The sequence below is a fragment of the Lissotriton helveticus genome, chromosome 3_1 (genome assembly GCF_964261635.1).
Source record: "Lissotriton helveticus chromosome 3_1, aLisHel1.1, whole genome shotgun sequence".
In the NCBI taxonomy this organism is placed as follows: Eukaryota; Metazoa; Chordata; class Amphibia; order Caudata; family Salamandridae; genus Lissotriton; species Lissotriton helveticus.
In genome coordinates, this window is record NC_136061.1 from 806431353 (window position 1) to 806453323 (window position 21971).

At 44.5% G+C, this 21971-nt stretch overlaps 1 protein-coding gene across 1 annotated transcript in view; it reads left to right on the forward strand.

The window, feature by feature from the left end:
• The window catches only part of OTOG (otogelin), a 1048712-nt gene that overhangs the window by 518547 nt on the left and 508194 nt on the right, over nt 1-21971 (forward strand). The window contains exons 22-23 of the mRNA XM_078682941.1: nt 4792-4899; nt 9401-9539. Of these exons, the coding sequence (XP_078539067.1) occupies nt 4792-4899; nt 9401-9539 (247 nt within the window). The remainder of the gene's footprint in view (nt 1-4791; nt 4900-9400; nt 9540-21971) is intronic.

Consider the following 21971-nt stretch of genomic DNA (forward strand, 5'->3'; position numbering starts at 1 on the left):
TGGACACTATCGCTGTGTCTAATGCCAGCCTATCTGTCTTCGTGATTGTAGGCAGCGTTAGAGGATCGAGGAAATGGTCTATTAGAGTCTGTGCGGTTGGGGTTGGATTGCTATATGCCTTCTCGTAATATTGTTGGAACGCCACAAGGATCTCATCCTGGGAGTGCACAAGGGTGCCTCCAGGGTTAATAATTTCAGTGATAGGCTTTATGTCTGAGTCCTGCCGTGCCAACCATGCTAGCATCGTGCCTCTTTTATCTCTCTCTTTATGCATCCGGGAGGCATAAGCTCTGAAATTATACCTACGAAGGTCACCACAGGCCGCTTGGTAAGCTGTTTTGGCCTTGGCCATAAGTGTCACCCGTTCCTCGGATAGGTCGTCTTGTTTAGTGGTCGTGGCGAGGTGCTGTTCAGCTTTTATGAGTGCCTGCTCTAATGTCCGTCGAACCCTTGTTATTTGCTTGATACATTCTACCACTACTTTAAACGCGTCCCATTCTACTAATACTTATGAAGCCGTGCCTGCATTGTGGGTAAAGAAGTCTTGGATGCTTTGCACTTGGTCATGTTTAAAGACCTGATCTGTTAGGCAGTCTCGGGGTAGGCGCTAGGTGGGGACAGGGAGGTGCGGGGTCTTCAGCTTAACCGTAGTATATCTGCATCATGGTCCGATACGATGCTGCCCATATAGTCCGTGGACAAAATCTTGGGGAGAATCGGCGCAGAGCAGAGGAATCTGTCTAGACGTACCCGTAGGTTATGTGGGATGGAGTGAAAGGAATAAATTTGGGTATGTGGGTGATTGAGTCGCCATGCATCTGTGAGTGCCCAGTGTGTGGTCCAGGCCCGAAATTTCTCAGTTTGCTTGGGCGCAGGGGAGTGCAAGGGTGAGGGGTGGGATCGGTCCAGGGCAAGGTCCAGTGTGCAATTGTAATCCCCGCTTAGAATCCAGAGGACGGCAGTGAATTGAGCTAGGATCCCCGTGAGATGGTCCAAAAATGTGTCCTGCTCTATGGTTGGAGTGTAAATGCTACCTAAGAGAACTGCTTGGCCATCTAGGAGTCTCTCTAGTAAGGCGTATCTGCCTTCTTTGTCCGCCACTCGTCTAAGTTCCTGGAATGGAGTCCCTGGCCTAACCCAGATTAGGGCACCGCGTGCATATGCCGAACAAGTTGTGGCATAGACTGTGCCGCACCATTTAGCTTGTAGTTTGCCTCCTTCAGTGCTAGTAAGGTGCGACTCCTGGAGGAATGCGATCCTGGCGTTATGTCGTTTTATGTATGAGTATATGGTGTAGTGCTTCCTCGGTGTATGTAGGCCCCTGACATTGACCGTGAGGATACTAATGTCCAACTGTTGTGCTGCCATTATCATGTGTCGACGTTATGGCCCGCAGGGGGGCATGCATCTATGGAGGCCCCCGACCCAGTAGCCCTTCTGCCGGGGGAGGCACCCATATGACCCACCATAGTGCTTTCTAATGTGTGTTACGTACCCTGACTTGTACCATGCTATGAGAGGAGCGGGACAGAAGTGAACCAAGTTCTGAACTGGCGTTACTGGGGTCGGGAAACAGTCCCAATACTTAGGACCCATCGTTGGTAGCGATACGTCCAAACTAAATCCCTATGAGGGGAAAGGTGTGACAAGAAACTGTGGGGTGGCAGTGTGTGTGTGCGTGATGCTTCCCGCTGATTGGGCCTTTGGAGGATCAGTGGATGTCACACTAGAACCATCATACTGTAGTGGTATTGCATATGTGGTGCAAGGGGATTCCAGTTTGGACCGGGCACCCATGGTAACATCCGTGAGATCTTCTCACATCGAAGAAGCGCCTAGTTGTCCATCTAGAATAGCATCAGCCGTCTGTGGGGTGACCAGGGGGGGGGCGTGATGGAGTCCCCGCCGGACAATGTTCCGTCGCTGTCGTTTTCTCCCTCCGACGTGAATATGTGTAGGGGTCGATCAATGTTCTGCATTAGGGGCGGTGTTTGCAAGTCGATCACTGCCTGCAGTGCCTCTGGAGATTTTTGGTGGGAGGACCCGGTCCTTCTAGCGGTGCCGCTGCGGGGTCGCTTCGGGCCGCGTCTTCTGGGTCGTGATGGTTTGGGACTGGAGTTGCGCAGGGTCTCTGCGCTGGACTGTAGTGGGTAGTGCTGATCTGCCCAATCATGTGTGTCTTCGGCGGTGGTAAAGAAGATGGCAGAGCCCTTGTGTAGAACCTTGAGGCGAGCCGGATAAAGCAAGGAATATTGAACATTGTTCACTCGTAGCCGCCTTTTCACATCCAGGAAGGAGGACCTCTGTTGTTGTATGGCGCGTGCGTAGTCTGGAAAAAACATTATTTGCTTGTTTTCTATTTGCAAGGGGCTTGCTAATCGGGCCGCCCGTAGCACTGCATCCCTGTCGCGGAAGTGCAGGAACTTTGCAAGCATCGGTCTCGGGGCAGATCCTGGTGGCGGTCGGTTCTCACCAGCCTGTCTTGTAGGCATCCAGGCAGGAGAGCGGGGCGTCAACGCACTGCCCAGGGTATGTCCGCCGTTGAACTCCGGCCTCTCAAAGTACCGTGTCTTGGGTGGGGAGGCAAGTAGTGCGCGAGTTGCAGGTAGCACACGGGCCGGGTCTTGTGCCCCCAATATCAAGTTTGACCTGTCCGATGTAGGAGTAGGGGAAGCTATTGAACCTCCATGTTAAGGTCAGGCAATCCCCTCTTCGCCATGAGGTTTGAAGCACAGTAGCAGTGACCTGACGGGGATGCCCGCCCAAAGGAGCTCTCCAGGGAGGGGCGGGGGAGCGCGGCTCACCTCCGATTGTCGCTCATGCAGGCACTCCCTGGGGGCTGCAGTGTCTGTCTCTTCACCCCTGGCAATCCTCGGGCGCCATCTTAGGGTCAGGCGGGCTGATCATAGGAGTGCGCCCCCCCGCCCGATGGTCACAGGTGGGCCCCCAGCTCTTAGGCACCTGTGGGTAGGCGCTCCCCCGCCCTGGGTCGCCGCACTGTGGATCGCCGGAGCGGGACGATGCCCGGGAAGGCAGCGGCCTGCTCCAATCAAAATGGCGGGTTGCGCGCCTGTCCAAGATCTCCTTTCACCAGGAAGTTGGAGCTGCCACAAGAGCACGTCCTGGCAGAGGGCCCCACCGGTCCCCCAAACTCCGTGGGTTGTGGTAGCTGGCAGGCGCCGAACTCCTGATGTCCTTCTGGCTCTGCAGGCGCGCTAACAGGAAATCGCGGGCGCCATCTTACAGCTCGGTGCCCGCATCCAGCGTTATCAGGCTTTTCTCCGGCTGGGCTGCGATTTTCTGGAACACCATGGCTGGTCCGGGTACCGGGTGAGTTCCGACTGCAGATTATGGCGTGGAAGGCTCTAGGTGATCTCGGGAACCGGGTAGGATGCCGGCCCGATCGCGGAGCCTCAGCGAGACACAACCGCCATCGTGGCTTACTTAGCCATGCCCCATAGTTCTGGGTACTTAAAGTGGGAGACTAGGACCTTCACTACGGGACTCCACAACGAATGGCTGAGATAGAAGCATTTTATCACAGATTAAAAGTGTTACCAGAAATGTTGAATTCTTGTGGTGAGAGCATGAACGTTCCTTTCTCCCTACCTCCTAAGTGCTGTCACTTTTTTTTTTCCACAATAGATGGTGGGGAGGAGGTGTGGGGGGGGTGGGTGTGTTGCTATAGTTTCCAGGACCATTTTCATTAAAATTTGTGTTTCTCACAACTGGCTCCGCCAATATTAGAAGTTAAACAAGGTACCTGTTCATTGTAAACTTTCAATATGACAACACAAATGTTTTTGTCTATAGGACATAGGAGGACTAAGGGGCATATTTCCAAGCCCCTATTGCCATAGGAACGTCACTTTTAGTGACATTCCTGTGGCGATATGGGCTTCGTCTTATTTACAAGGCAGCGTTAACCCACTTAATGTCGCTTAACACTACCTTGTAAATAAGGCCTCCTTTCACGTTATACTTGGTGTGAAAATGGCGGCCAATGGGTGCTGTGGTGGGCGTTCCACCGCAACACCCATTGATTTTGATGCTGCCCCATATTTACAAGGGCAGCATAAATTTGGGGCAGCGCCAAAATTGGGACCAGGGAAAACCTGGTCTTAAACAGGTGCAATGAGGAGAAATGTTTAATTTCTCCTAGTTTTTGATGTTTCTATGTGTGCTGCGTTGTGCAGCACACATAGAAACAGTAAACGGCTATTGATTGTTTATGTGCAGGATGGTGGCCCTTCCTGCACATAAACAATCAATAAAAAAAATACATTTAGCAACTTCTATGTGTGCTGCATTAACCAGCACACATAGAAGTTTCAAAATGCCATTTCAGATTGTTCTGTGCAGGAAGGTGTCCCTTTATGCACATAAACAATCTGAAATGGACACCTTCCTGCACATAAACAATCTTATTGCACAAAGCAGGCACTCTTGCACTATTGTGCAAATGTGCTTGCATTGGCGCTAGGCAGCTAAAATTAGAGCCAGCGCAGGGGGAAACGCAGGGCTGCACTGTATCCTTGTAAATACGATGCAGCCCTGCATTTTAGAAGTGGGGGTTCTCGACGTTAGGCTAAAGGTGGCTAGCGCAGCGCTCTGCCAATTCCTAGTAAATATGTCCCTAAGTTCCCAAGCATAAGCAAACGTTCCAAATACACTCTGAACAACATTCGTTAGGATGTTTGGTTTGTGGCCTTAATTAATCATATTTCAGTAAAGAACTGTTTATAAGCAATTTAAAAATTACCTTCAATTCTTCAATTTCATTTTTTTCAGATTTGTTAAACATGGGGATGAATGCTTTGAGCCAAATGCATGTCCATGCTCATGGAAAGCTAAGGAATACTTTCCTGGTGACATTGTGAATTCATCCTGTCACACCTGGTGAGTGAAAAGTTTACTTGTCTTAGCATTTGTAGAAATAAATGAATTTGAGAATCATGGAGCACATCCCTAATGTTGTAGAACATTTTCTCATTGTAGCATTCTAAGCACCGGGCTTGAAAATTCTTTACAAATATCACTTTGAATTTCAATGAAGTAATGAGGAATTGTTAGAAATGGCGTTTCAGGCTGGCTAGGATATACCCGGACACAAGGAGATAATAGACGGAGCACTTAACTTTTTCAGACACTCACCCCCAGTCACAGATCTGGGTTGAATCCATCATCGTTCTTTAGTTCACTTCGCCACCCCAGTTCAGACACAGCTATATGCAAATCAGTCTTGCCCTGTGCCTCATGGGAACAGTCCAGCCCAAACAGCCTAGCCATGTCTTCCCTGGACCGGTAACAAGCACCCTGGGACCGGTTTCAGGCTAACACCCCTCATCCGCCAGGCTAGCTTGAAGCCAGTGGCAAAGTGAATAAGGGACCCATGTCTGGGCATACCCTGCCAACTTAGGGCGAACAAAGCAAACTCAAGGAGATGATGGATGGAGCGCTGAAACTCTTCTGACACTCAGCCTTAGTCACAGATCTGGGTTGAATACATCAATGTTCTTTAGCTCACTTCGCCACCACAGTTCAGACACAGCTATATGCAAATCAGCCTTGACCCTGTGCCTCATGGGAACAATACAGCCCAAACTTCCAAGCCATGTCTTCCCTGGACCGGAAACAAGCATCCTGGGACTGTTTTGGGCAAACAACCCTAATTAGCCAGGCTAGCTTGCAAGTGGCAAAGTGAGCAAGGGACCCATGTCTGGGCATACCCTTCCAACTTAGGGTGAACAAAGCAAACCCAAGGAGATGATAGGCAGAGCACTGAAACTTTTCAGACACTCACCCCTAGTCACAGATCTAGGTTGACTCCATCATCGTTCTTTAGCTCACTTCGCCACCCCAGTTCAGTCACAGCTATATGCAAATCAGCCTTGACCCTGTGCCTAATGGGAACAGTCCAGCCTGACCTGTCATGCCATGTCTTCCCTAGACCGGTAACAAGCATGCTGGGACTAGTTTCGGGCAAACAGATCTCATTAGCCAGGCTAGCTTGAATCCAGTGGCAAAGTGAGTAAGGGACCCACGTCTGGGCATACCCTGCTAACTTAGGGCGAATAAAACAAACACAAGGAGATGATGGACGGAGAGCTGAGACTTTTCAGACACTCACCCTCATTCACAGATCTGGGTTGAATCCATCATCGTTCTTTAGCTCACTTGGCCACCCCAGTTCAGACACAGCTATATACAAATCAGTCTTTACCCTGTGCCTCATGGGAACAGTCCAGCCCGAACTGCCAAGCCATGTCTTCCCTGGACCCGAAACAAGCATCCTGGGACCGGTTTCGAGTTAACTAGGATATATCCCTAAGTCAGACAGAACCCATCACTCTAGTCAGTGCAAGTAAGTTACACACCAAAGGTAACCTGTGCTCACCCACGGTAGCTTGACACAGAGCAGTCAGGCTTATCAACAGAGGCAATGTGTAAAGCATTTGTGTAAACATGCAGTAATACAGTGAAAACACTACAAATGGACACCAAACCAGAAAAATAAGTAATCTTTATCTAAACCAAACAAGACCAAAACAACAAAAATCCACAATACAGTAATCAAAATATGATTTTTAAAAGGTAGAAATAGTTTTGCTCATAGAAAACGGTGGCTGAATCACTTTCAACACAAAATACCATTGATGTGTCAAAACCACAAGCAAAAAGGGTCGCAGGGAAGATGATGTGTCGGTTTCTTACACACTGGGAAGATACTGCATCGGTTCCTTGCTCTAGGGGAGGTGATGTGTCGGTTCCTTACTGCTGCACAAGTGGGGTGATGCGTTGGATCCTTACCGGAGAGGAGGTGCAGCGATGCAATAGACCTTGCGCCTTCATGTGATGCGTAACAATCCGGGACAATGCATGAAGATATGGGATGTGCTGCGAAGATTCCAGCTGTGTCCCCTCGATGCGTTGTTTCTTACACAGAGGGCCTGCTTCAGAGTCGGTGCGGTGATCTTGGGCGTCGGAAATCAGTGCACAGGACTCGTCACATGGGAAACACTTCAGCCACGGGCAGCCGCTGCGTTGATTCTTCGGCTGCAGCGATGCATCAGAAATTCTTCTTGCACCGCTGTGATGCATCAGAATCAGGTCATGCATCGATGTACACAGATCTTTAGTCTTTTGCAGTTCCCAGCCCCAGAAACAACCTCCAGAGGCCCAGAAAACTGGCAGGCACCTCTTGGCACATCAGAACTCCCAGCAAAGGAGTTAAGAGGTAGACTGGGGGTGAAACCTTTGTGTCCCTGAAACTTCATAACAGGAGACAAGTTCTACTTCAAGCCCTTGGAGATCTTCCTCAAGTAGAGGACACAGCACACAACAGTATCCTTGTCCTTTCCTTGGCAGAAACAGCCACTGCAGGCCAAGCCCAGACAGCACACTCCAAAGGGGCATCACTTCTTCTCAGTTTCTCCAGCTCTTCTCCTTGACAAAGGTTTCTCTTGAATCACAGAAGTAATCTAAAAGTCTGGGGCCTGGGCCCCACTTTTTATAGCACAAATTCCTTTGTTATCTGGTGGCAGAGAAGCTCTTTGCCCAGCTTCAACCGGTTCTGGCCTGTCTGGTGCAGCTTCCCGGCAGGAGGGGGAGACAGCATTGTCTAATGCAGACCAGGCCCATTCAGGTGTGAAAGAAATCTCATTCCCCTACTCTGAATGCAGCCCAGGCCTATTCAGCCCAGCCTGACCTATCCTAAAAAGGCAGGACACACCTTACCCCCCCAAGTGGCTGTCTGAACAGACTGCACAGCACCAGCCCCTGTCAAATCAAAGCCAGACAGTCAATACACAACACTGGCAGAGGCACACTGGATGACTAAACAAGAAAAAACTCCACTTTCTAAAAATTGTCTTTTCAAAACCAGAATGTAAAAATCTTCCTTACTAAAAGATGCATCTTTATATTCTGAGTTCAGGCATACTAACCTTTAACTTCCTATCTTGTCCCAATTGGATGTTATATCTATAAGATGTGATAAATAAACTCCCATTCTATCCTATGTTACAGAAAGCCTGCAATATTGAAAAACAAAATTGGCAGTATTTCACTATCAGGACATGCCACAAATATCAGGGTGTGTCCTACCTTTCACATACACTGCACCCTGCCCACAGGGGTACCTTGGGCCTACCTTAGGGATGACTCACATGTAATAAAAGGGAAGGTTAGGGGTCGACATGGCAGTACCAAACTGCACAAAGACACTGCAGTGGCAGGTCTGAGTTACATTTAAAGGTTGCTTATGTGCGTGGCACAATCAGTGCTGCAGGCCCACCAGCAGCATTTAATTTACAGGCCCTGAGCACACACAGAGCACTGTTCTAGGGACTTACCAAGAAATCAAATATGCCAAACATGGAATCACCAATCTATAACCACAGTTTACTGAGGGTGCACTTGCACTTTGGCACTGAACAGCAGTGGCAAAGTGCTCAAAGCATCTAGACTAGCAAAAATGAAGTCCAAAACACAGCAAAATAACAGGAGGCAAAGCCAAAAATACAGGGGAAACCCACGCCAATGATGCCAGCTCTAACACGGGGGCTATGATGTGTGTAGCTTCCTACACACACACTGGCCTGCCGGCCTTAACCATACATAAAATCCGTTTTCCTAGGGTTAACTGTACTATATGAATGCACAATGTGACTCTTTTTTCTACAGCAGTGTTTTTTTTAGGCATGGAGAAATCCCTGAAATTTCTATTGTAACTGCAGCACTTGGATATCTCTTTTCTAGGTGTAAGTTTACATATGCAGTTATTGTGGAATACACATTGTAAACGTTGGTAACTACACACAAAGTTCAGATTATGTGGGTAGTTACAATGAATACAATTGGAACTCTTCTGAGACCCCGTTCCTCCAAAACACACAGATGGTCACACTTACCTGGTGCATTGTCTACCGTCATGAACTTCCTCTGTGCTCCCATAAAACTCAAGGGAACCTTATTCTGTAATGCAGGATCTGGGATATGCAGCACAGACGGCACATTTTGCTACAATGAAAGGACAGTTATGCAAGCAAAAGGTGTTAATAAAATTCCTTATATATTCAGCTGATTGCAATTCTGCTTTTTCATTCATCCACCAACTCCAGTGAATTGTGATAAACAGCAAATGGCATACGTATAAAATGAAGTAGTGAATTAGAGACATTCTTCTCCTCTAGAAATGTATACGAGAAATTACAATACCACTTGTTTGCAGAAGATTATGTTTTTCCATCAAGATCGTTATGTTTTTACATTCATAAGACCCTTGTGAATATGAACATTACCTTGTAGATAATTCGCACCTAAATTTGAAAGATATGGTATTGCTGCTTTTTTGCAAGATCTCGTTTCTATGACTAATATCTATCATGTTTCTTTTTAGTGTATGCCACCACGGTTCATTTCAATGTACTTTTCATCCATGTCCATCAATGTGTACAGTATATGGAGATCGTCACTACAGGACATTTGACGGTCTGGCGTTTGACTTTATAGGGGCTTGTAAGGTTCATTTAGTCAAGGTAAGATATTTCAGGTTTTAAGACAATGAAAGATACAAAATTGTCATTATGCTTAATAGTTGATTCATATTATTGTGATGCACACTTTGAATTATTTTTCTTACTAATATCTGTACACTACATTTAAGGGATATTGCAGGGCTTTAAAAATAGAGGAGACGAGTTGGCATAAGAGCTCGGGCAGTAGACCTAGAATCTGGGAAACTGGGTTCGATTCTTGGAAACGATGCTGAACATCATGTGATTCTGGGCAAATCACTTACTCTCCCTGTGCCTAACAAAAACAATTAATGTGTCCTGCTATAATGCAACTGGTGCTGTGTAAAGCACTCTGATACCTTCGGGTCAAGTTCGTGCTATATAAAACTCCGTAAAAAATAAATAAAAGGGACTTTGCAGTTTTTAGGCTTTCAGTGGTCCATATGATGGCCTGTTTACGGTCCTCCGTTTTTAGGTCGAGCTGGCGTTGGAGCGCGAAGCGCTCCCGCCAGCGAGACTATAGTCACCTTCCTCCCTGTCAAGGGAGTAACAGCTGTGAACGAGCCCGATACAGACCTGGGCACGAGCCGACCCAGGTCTGTGAACGAGCTTCAAGGTTGAGCAGCTTGTGCACGTTTGTTGGACGTCAGGCACCGCAAGCCCGCCAGACCAATTATCCCAGCATGAAACTCTACTTCCTGAGGCCCACAAGACCAATTATCCCAGCAGGAGTCTCCACTTCCTCAGGCGCTGCAACAATTATCACAGCATGAGACCCACTTATCACAGCATGTCAACAGGCGCCCCAGGCTGCTGGAGCACTCAACTATAATTAATGTGCAGTTGAGTGCTCCAGCAGTGTGGGGCGGCTCTCTGCATGCTGTGATAATTATCACTTTGGGGCCTCATGCTGTGATAATTACGGTGGCATGCTCTATTTGCAGCACTGAACATTTTCAAAGAAGGTGAAGCAGTGACATTCATTGGAGACACTCACCCTCACGCCCTAACCCCCTCACCCCTCACACACCTCCTCACCCTCACACACCTCCACACCCTCACACCCTCACCTTCACACCCCCTCACACACACCCTCACATACCCTTACCAGCACAGCAAAACACAACACAGCACAGCAAAACACAACACAGCACAGCACAGCAAAACACAACACAACACAGCACAGCAAAACACAACACAACACAGCACAGCAAAACACAACACAGCACAGCAAAACACAGCACAGCACAACAAAACACAACACAGCACAACAGAGCAAAACACAGCACAGCACAGCAAAACACAGCACAGCAAAACACAACACAGCACAGCACAGCAAAACACAGCACAGCACAACGCAGCACAGCACAGCAAAACACAGCACAACACAGCACAGCAAAACACAACACAACACAGCACAGCACAGCACAGCAAAACACAGCACAGGACAGCACAGCAAAACACAGCACAACACAACACAGCACAGCAAAACACAACACAACACAGCACAGGCAGCACAGCACAGGACAGCACAGCAAAGCACAGCACAGCAAAGCACAGCACAGCACAGCACAGCAAAGCACAGCACAGCAAAACACAGCACAGCACAACACAACACAGCACAACACAGCACAGCAAAACACAGCACAGCACAGCACAACACAGCAAAACACAGCAAAACACAGCACAACACAGCACAGCAAAGCACAGCACAGCAAAACACAACACAACACAGCACAGCACAGCAAAACACAACACAGCACAGCAAAGCACAGCACAGCAAAACACAGCACAGCACAGCAAAACACAGCACAGCACAACACAGCACAGCAAAACACAACACAACCCTCACGCCCTCACCCCCTCACCCCTCACACACCTCATCACCCTCACACACCTCCTCACCCTCACACCCTCACCTTCACACCCCCTCACATACCCTTACCAGCACAGCAAAACACAACACAACACAGCACAGCAAAACACAACACAGCACAGTACAGCAAAACACAACACAGCACAGCAAAACACAACACAACACAGCACAGCACAGGACAGCACAGCACAGGACAGCACAGCAAAACACAGCACAGCACAACACAGCACAGCACAACACAACACAGCACAGCACATCAAAACACAGCACAGCACAGCACAGCAAAGCACAGCACAGCAAAACACAGCACAGCAAAACACAGCACAGCAAAACACAGCACAACACAACACAGCACAGCACAACACAGCACAACACAACACAGCACAACACAACACAGCACAACACAGCACAGCACAGCAAAACACAACACAACACAACCCTCACGCCCTCACCCCCTCACCCCTCACATACCTCATCACCCTCACACACCTCACCCTCATACCCTCACCTTCACACCCCCTCACACACACCCTCACATACCCTTACCAGCACAGCAAAACACAACACAACACAGCACAGCAAAACACAACACAGCACAGCAAAACACAACACAGCACAGCACAGCAAAACACAACACAACACAGCACAGCAAAACACAATACAGCAGAGCAAAGCACAGCAAAACACAGCACAGCAAAACACAACACAGCACAACACAGCACAGCACAGCAAAACACAACACAGCACAGCAAAGCACAACACAACACAGCACAGCAAAACACAACACAGCACAGCAAAACACAACACAACACAGCACAGCACAGCAAAGCACAGCACAGGACAGCACAGCAAAGCACAGCACAGCAAAACACAGCACAACACAGCACAGCAAAACACAGCAAAACACAGCACAACACAGCACAGCACAACACAGCACAGCACAGCACAACACAACACAGCACAGCACAGCAAAACACAGCAAAACACAGCACAGCAAAGCACAGCACAGCACAGCAAAACACAGCACAGCACAGCAAAACACAGCACAGCAAAACACAGCACAGCACAGCAAAACACCGCACAGCACAGCAAAACACAGCACAGCAAAACACAGCAAAACACAGCACAGCAAAACACAGCAAAACACAGCACAGCAAAGCACAGCACAGCAAAACACAGCACAGCAAAACACAGCAAAGCACAGCAAAACACAGCACAGCAAAACACAGCACAGCACAGCAAAACACAGCACAGCAAAACACAGCACAGCAAAACACAGCACAGCACAGCAAAACACAGCAAGCACAGCAAAACACAGCACAGCAAAACACAGCACAGCACAGCAAAACACAGCACAGCACAGCACAACCAAGCACAGCACAACCAAGCACAGCACAACCAAGCACAGCACAACCAAGCACAGCACAGCCCAACCAAGCACAGCACAACCAAGCACAGCACAACCAAGCACAGCACAACCAAGCACAGCACAACCAAGCACAGCACGACCAAGCACAGCACGACCAAGCACAGCACAACCAAGCACAGCACAACCAAGCACAGCACAACCAAGCACAGCACAACCAAGCACAGCATAACCAAGCATAGCGTAATAAAGCAGAACAAAAAATAGCATTACAAAAAATAGCATAACAAAAAATAGCATAACACAACACAACAAAACATAGCATAGCAAAACAAAGCATAGCATAGCAAAACACAACACAACATAGCATAGCATAACAAAGCATAGCATAACAAACACAACAAAACATAGCATAGCATAACAAAACACAACATAGCATAGCATAACAAAACACAGCATAGCATAGCATAACAAAACACAACATAGCATAGCATAACAAAAAATAGCATAACAAAAAATAGCATAACAAAAAATAGCATAACACAACAAAACATAGCATAGCAAAACAAAGCATAGCATAGCAAAACACAACACAACATAGCATAGCATAACAAAGCATAGCATAACAAACACAACAAAACATAGCATAGCATAACAAAACATAGCATAACAAAACACAACATAGCATAGCATAACAAAACACAGCATAGCATAGCATAACAAAACACAACATAGCATAGCATAACAAAACACAACGTAGCATAGGATAACAAAACAAAGCATAGGATAGCAAAACAAAACATGGCATAACAAAACATGGCATAACAAAACATAGCATAGCAAAACATATATTAGCATAGCAAAACATAGCATATCAAACACAACAAAGCATAGCATAGCAAAACAAAGCATAGCATAGCAAAAGATAGCATAGCATAACAAAGCATAACAAAGCATAGCATAGCATAACAAAACATAGCATAACATAACAAAACATAGCATAACATAGCATAGCATAACAAAACACAACATAGCATAGCATAACAAAACACAACATAGCATAGCATAACAAAACACAACATAGCATAGGATAGCAAAACTAAACAGAGAATAGCATAACAAAACAAAGCATAGGATAGCAAAACAAAACATAGCCTAACAAAACATGGCATAACACAACATGGCATAACAAAACATAGCATAGCAAAACATATAATAGCATAGCATAACATAGCATATCAAACACAACAAAACATAGCATAGCAAAACAAAGCATAGCATAGCAAAACCGAGCATAGCATAACAAAGCATAACAAAGCATAGCATAACAAAACATAGCATAACAAAACATAGCATAACAAAACATAGCATAACAAAACATAGCATAACAAAACATAGCATAACAAAACATAGCACAGCAAAACAAAGCATAGCATAGCAAAACACAACACAACATAGCATAGCATAACAAAGAATAGCATAACAAACACAACAAAGCATTGCATAGCATAACAAAACAAAGCATAGGAGAGCAAAAAAACATAGCATAGCATAACAAAGCATAGAATAGCAAAACAAAACATTGCATAGCATAACAAAACATAACATAACAAAACATAGCATAGCATAACAAAACAAAACATATCATAGCCTAGCAAAACATAGCATACCAAACACAACAAAACATAGCATAACAAAACATAGAAAAACAAAGCATAACACACACAAGCACACACACACAACCACACACACACAACCACGCACACATAACCACAACCACACACACAACCACAACCACACACAACCACACACACAACTATCTATCTATCTATCGCCCTCACTCTATCTGTCTATCGATCTATCGCCCTCACTCTGTCTATCTATCGCCCTCACTCTATCTATCGGCCTCAGTCTATCTATCTAATCGCCCTCACTCTATCTGTCTATCTATCGGCCTCACTCTATCTAATCGCCCTCACTCTATCTATCTATCGCCTTCACTCTATCTTATCGCCCTCACTCTATCACCCTCACGCTATCTATCGCCCTCACGCTATCTATCGCCCTCACGCTATCTATCGCCCTCACTCTATCTATCGCCCTCACTCTATCTATCGCCCTCACTCTATCTATCGCCCTCACTCTATCTATCGCCCTCACTCTATCTATCTATCGCCCTCACGCTATCTATCTATCGCCCTCACTCTATCTATCGCCCTCACTCTATCTATCTATCTTTCTATCGATCTATCGCCCTCATTCTATCTACTTATTTAGATACTGATCGCCATCACTCTATCTATCTGTCTAGCTATCTATCGCCCTCACTCCTATCTATCTATCTACCGATCTATCTATCTCGCTCACTCAATCTCTCTATCGCCCTCCCTCTATCTATCTATCCCACTCACTCTATCTATCTATCCCACTCACTCTATCTATCGCCTCACCACAGCATCACTAAGGGGCACAACAACATCACTATGCGCTACCACAACAACATCACTATGCGCTACCACAGGATCATTGAATGCCACAGCATCACTAGTCGCCACCACAACATCTCTCAGCCCCACCACAGCATCAATCTGTGCAACCATTTACCAACAACTGGGTCAAATATGATCTCTCAATGTTTCAAGCTTTATTACAAATGTCACAAAAAGAGGTTAGTATTTCACTTCTGTTCTTGGATTTTCGTCACAATAAAATACACTGAACATATTCTTCAGAAAAGTTATTTACAAAAGTTTAAGCTATTGCCATTATAAATTACAATAACTTTGATTTAAGTATTAATTATTAAAAAAATTCAAAGCCATTGTTATTTGTAATATCAATACATCTAAGTCACGTGAATACAACACATATTGCATTACAAATGCTATAGGTGTCACAAGTTATAACTATTGGCATTGTAAATGACAAAGCTATAATTTTTGCTATTTTCAAAACCAACACATATATAACAAATGTGTCATTTACAATACCAATAGCTCAAACTTTCCTAATGCGAGACCTTATGCATTGCAAATGCTTGTTATTGGTTGTAGCCTGCTCTTCCTTCTGTCTCTCTCTTAATAGTGTCCCATGGCCTAACTACTCATTTACTTCTGCATTTGTGGTTCAAACTTTTTTTCTTTTGGTTAACACTGCATATCGTTTACATTTTGTCATCTTTTCCTCTGAACTCTTAATATTACTATATTTTGCTACTAAACAGGAAGTCACAATTGCATTTACCTTGCTTGATATAAATGGTGCAGAGGCAGGAGAGCCCAAAGGCTATAAGTTCCCCCCTAACACACAGATTATTGCTAAATGTTACTACTATACAGGCAGCTACAAGTGCAGTTATCTAGCAGGCACTAGGGTTATGATTACAATGGTGCATGGTGCAGTGACACCGGGACCAAAAGCTCTAGGCACAACTTTAAACACCTAATGTTTCTATATTTTACTACTAAACAGGCCGTCACAAGTGCAGTTGCCTTGCACTAGGGTCGTGATTTGAATGGTGCAACAGGTGCAGTGGCACTGGGCTCCCAAGTTGTCTACTCTAAACATCAAATACTGCTATATTTAACTTCTAATCAGTCAGTCACAAGTACAGTTGTCTTGCAGGCAGAAGGGTTGTGTTTTCAATGGTGCAGCATGTGCAGTTACTCCGGAGCCCAAAGTTCTAGCAACCCCTCTAAACACAAAAGATTGCTATATTTTACTACTAAACAGGCAGTGATCTTGCAGGCAATAGCGTAATGTATTGAATGGTACACCAGGTGCAGTGGCACCAGGCCAAAGGTTGTCAGAACTCCTCTGAACACCTAATATTGCTACATGTTACTACTAAACAGAGAGTTACAAGTGCGGTTACCTTGCAGGCAATAGGGTCATAATTTGAAAGGTGCAGCAGGTGCAATGGCACCAGGCCCAAAACGTGTGGGAACTCCTCTAAACACCTCATATTGCTATATTTTACTACTAAACAGGCAGTCACAGTTTCAGTTACCTTGCAGTTTAGAGGGATATGAATTGAATGGTGCAGCAGGTGCAGTGGCTCTGTGGTCAAAAGCTCTAAGGACCCCACTAAAAACAAATTATTGCTAAACTTTACTACTAAGCAGACAGTCACAAGTGTAGCTATCTAGCAGGCACCAGGGTCATGATTACATTGGTGCACCAGGACCAAAAGCTCTAGGCATGCCTTTAAACACCAAATATTGCTATATTTTACTACTAAATAGGCAACCGTGAATGTAGTTATCATGTAGGTACTTGGGTCATGATTTGAATGGTGCAGCAGGTGCAGTTACACTAGGGCCCAAAGCTCTGGAACCCCACTCTAAACACCAAATATTGCTATATTTTACTACAAAACAGGCAGGCACAAGTGCAGTTACATTGCAAGCAATAGGGCCATGATTTGAATGGTGCAGCAGGTGCAGTGGTACCAGAGACAAAAGTTGTCATAACTCCTCCAAACACCAAATATTGCTATATTTTACTACTAGACCGACAGCCATAAGTGCAGTTATCTTGCAGGCACCAGGGTCACGGTTTGAATGGTGCAGCAGGTGCAGTGGCACTGGGCACAACAGTTGGGGAATGTGGTTCTTACTTTAGGGCTGCATAATGTTACTTTTTACTCATACTCATTTTCCCCTAGTTGCACACATTTACACATTTAAAACATGCTTGTTTAACTCTGCTTTAGTGGATGAGACTTTCAACTAATTTTCACATTCTTTATGATATTGTTCCGCTAAACAAATTGCATTAATTTTCTTGTCATGTGTTTATCACTAATACAATTGTTTTTTCTGTATCGTGTGTTTCTTGTTTGCGCTTTATGTGGCATTAACTCTAACTAAGTGATTGCAGTGCTTTACATGAGCACACTCCATGGTGCTCTGAAGGGATGTTTTAACCTCCTTTTTCCATTGGGACACTTTCTGTATAACATTACAGTGCCAGATAACTCCTACAGAGTCCTGGATTGTAAACACAGCCATGTGCCTGTTCTAAAAGTATTACTCAAGTTTTGTGATTGCAGCCTGTTCCTTGTACTGGCCAGGAAGGGTGGCTGTATAGTATCAAGTAAGGGAGTGGGATGCACATCAAGGTTCATAATTAAATTTAATCACAGTTGTTCGTTGAGTGCGTGCAAACTGGTATAGTGCCATGCCCAATAGGCACTGTAATTGACAACAACCTGGAACTGGGGCGTCATTACACCCCAACCAATTGCACAGCTGAATTACGCCGCTTTGGCGATAATATTCCTTCATGGTAATCCTTGGATTCCTTATTTTTCATCCTATTCATTCATCATACATTTTATCAACTTTCCTTGTACCGCTTTCTGGGTCCACACACAGAGTGTAAAATTCCATTTTAGTATTTTCTAATGTTCCCACTGTGTCCGTCCGGATCTCTTGAAAGAACACGGCTGTAGCAAAAATTCATCTCAGGCAGCATTTTATTCAATAAAAACCCAATGCATTTCGCGCCAAACGCCCTTCGTCAGGGGTCACTATAAAGAATGAAAACAATCACCAATTAATATATTAGCTGTGGTTTGACTACAGAGGTGCATATTTAATTAACAAACAACACACTGTGCGCATAACGTGCCAATATCACAATAAACTCATTCTCCTCATTATTTCTACTGTTCAGACAGTTATGAAGGTTAAATAACATGCAGATCTATTGCAATGAGTTTATGAGCATTTGAAAAGCGGCAGGAACAGACGCGCGTAAATAAAGGAAAAACGGAAAGTGTAGCGATGTGGGGTACAAACGATGGTTAAAGAACATGTAAAATTATCCTAGTGAGCTCATCAACACTTCATAAGGGAGGTGAAATGGAGGGCACAAAAATGTTTGACACGTATACCGGCAGTTAACAGGGATGGATGCGATTTGTATAAATATCTGAATGGTAGAAATAATGAGGAGAATGGTGTTATTGTGATATTGGCATGTTATACGCACAGTGTGGTAACAGAGGCTCTGTAAAAAAGAGGAATTGTTTACATGTAAAATGCTTGAGATATAAATAACGCAATATAGTAACTTGTGTGTTAATTAAATATACACTTCTGTAGTCAAACCACACGAAGGGCGTTTGGCCCGAAATGCATTGGGTTTTTATTGAAAAAAATGCTGTCCGAGATGAATTTGTGCTTCAGCCATGTTCTTTCAACAGATCCAGACGGACACAGTGGGATCATTAGAAAATACGAAAATTGCATTTTACACTCTGTGTGTGGACCCAGAAAGTGGTACAAGGAAAGTTGATAAAATGTATGATGAATGAACAGGATGAAAAATAAGGAATACAAGGATTACCATGAAGGAATAATATCGCCAAAGCGGCATAATTCAGCTGTGCAATTGGTTGGGGGTGTAATTGACGCCCCAGTTCCAGGTCGTTGTATAGTATTAAGACCATTCAATAAAACAATTCCAGCTGCTGGGCATTGTTGTTGCATTGCGTCAAAGCTTGTCTTATTGAGCAAGCGTGTTTGGTGACTGTATAGGGATAGTGCTGCTGTTCTTTTTTCGGAAAGTATCTATTATTTTGGAATACTTTTAAATAAAAAACAACTTTTTTCTTCTTTGGAGTGAGTTCTCCACTTTTTTAGCACTGAGCATTTTGCTTAGTAAACAGGTAGTTGATAACACTGACTTTTTTTCGGACTGGCCTTTACTGTGCATATTGTATTGTTCTAGCACCAAAAACATTTTACATCCTTTGCTGTATTTTTCATTGGCCATATGATTAAGCAACATGTTAATTGAGCGATACTCTGTAAACTGAAGCAGGAGTTATTTCCTAATAGTGAAAAATTTGATGTTTCTTCTTTCTGTGGATGTAAAATGCATTCATATTTATTTGCATACTTTTAACCTGTGGTATTTTAGCCTGATAATTGCTAAAAAAGGGTTTGAGTTCTGCAAAGTAATTTAAATAGCCTCCTGTATTTTCGTTGTTATATAATATACAAAAACATCAACTGCACATTCTTAAAACAGGCAAATGTTTTGTCTAATTTAGCTCGCTTTACACCTGGCATTTTAGCTAAATAATTGCTAAAAATGGCTTGGGTTGTCCAAAGTAATTTAAATAGCCTCCTGTATTCTTGTTGTTATATAATATAAAGAACACCAATTGCACATTCTTAAAACAGGCAAAGTGCAGTTAGCTAGAAGGCACTAGGGTCATGATTTCAATGGTACAGCAGGTGCAGTGGCAATGGGTCCACGAGTTGTCAGAACTCCTCTAAACATCAAACACTGCTATATTTAACTTCTAATCAGTCAGTCACAAGTACAGTTACCTTGTAGGCAGTAGGGTCATGATTTCAATAGTGCAGCATGAACTACACAGTGTTCCACAATCAAAGAATGTTCAGGTTTATGATTCTGGTTCAGGTTCTGGTTTATGAACGTAATGTAAAGCAGATACATCAGTGGTCCCATTATTTCTGTCAGTGCAAAATCAATGCATTTATTCAACAACATCCTTTTGAAACACAGTGAATAGTTAAAACGGTATATGATCAGCCACTGTGACCTATACTCAATTAAGGGCTTGAAAGGGGTGTTCCGCCAAATTTGGTATGGTATGTTTCAATGGTTTCAACTGCAATTCCGGTTGCACCCTTTTGAAAAAGTTACTAACTACTCAAAGAAGATTGTAAGTCATCGTGGACTTAGCTCTCCCCAAGGTTTGGGTGACATGTACCTGAAACCACAGTATTATCATACCATGGATATCACATGTGATGGGCCTTTGTCTGCAGTAAGGGTCACGGTTCTAGAGTTAAAAGCAACAGGCATAAAAAACTGTGAATTGGCTTACACCCTCAACTTACATCCTCAACCAAACTACCAAATGACAGCTAACAAAAGAAGCACCTTTGTGACCGTCTCTCCCATGTAAGGATAACCCTTGGAATACCTAATACTACACAATCAAGAGCACAGGCCGCATGACAATAACAAAGTCTCAATCATCACCTGAACTGTGCTGAATAAACTTAAATTGACATTCAGGAAGCCTCGTCTAAAAAGCCATTCAGGTGACAACTAAAATGGCAAACTACAGTGCATTAGCAAATGGATTTGCCACGCCAAAATGTCAATGAAGGCATACACTTACTTGCGAGAATATTTAGCAAATAGCTACTAAAATCTCCAATGCACAGGCTTGTTTTTGCCTCTTCTGAGGAATAGCATCTCTCCTTAACCTTTAACATGAGAAAAAAAGGTGTTGTGGGCCTATGTGTAAGGACTCCATGTAGGGAATCCGGAGTAAGGCATGAAGTGTTTGTGTTGCCTTTTGATTCATGGGATGCTGGGGCAAGAAGACCTACGTGTGAATTTTAAATTTGGGCTTACTCTGTCATCCTTGTATGTCTTGAGGCGGGCACAGTTTCATGAAAGAGAATGTACCATCTGCAGTAAGGTACAACTGCACGAAAAACAGAATGGAAATTTCTTCTCACCTCTTTTAATTACCAGTGCTTGTGCTGTTGCTACTGTTGGAATCTGCAGCAGCTTGTCTCTGTATGAAAAACACTGGTGCGTGTCTTCACTGGGGATGTATCCCAAGCACCATTGCACAAGATTACACGGCGTAACCTTGCATGCTGCCTTCTTGTGTGTACTGCATATGGAATCTTTGAGAAGCACTGTACCACCATTTTGGATGTATTGTTTCTGAGCACTGCGATGTCAGACTTTGCTGCCTACGGAAGCATCACAAGTGTGGTTATGATGATCTACTAAGGCTGCTCCCGGCACATTTGACAATATAGAATGTCTCCAGAAAGTTTGAAATTGCAGCAGCATACTTTCAATAGCCTAGTTATCCTTGTGAAAACCACCAACTTTCCGCCACACCTTTGCTGAGGTGGGTTTCCTGTTAACTACTGGAAAATACTTCATAGTACTAGGGAAGAAAATCAATACATCAATTGTGCTCCTGGGAGCATGCAAATGCTGGATTTGTCCTCTTCTTGTGAATTATCCATTTAACTGTTTGTGCATTAGTGGGTGGTGTGGTAAGAACTGTGGGCTAGTCCTGCATAAGGTGCAGAGAGAAACTGAACAATGCCATCACACTATAATGAGCACACAAAGTGGAAGTGCTCCTCCACAGAATTTTACTATTAGTCCTCTGCAACAATTTTGGATTTCT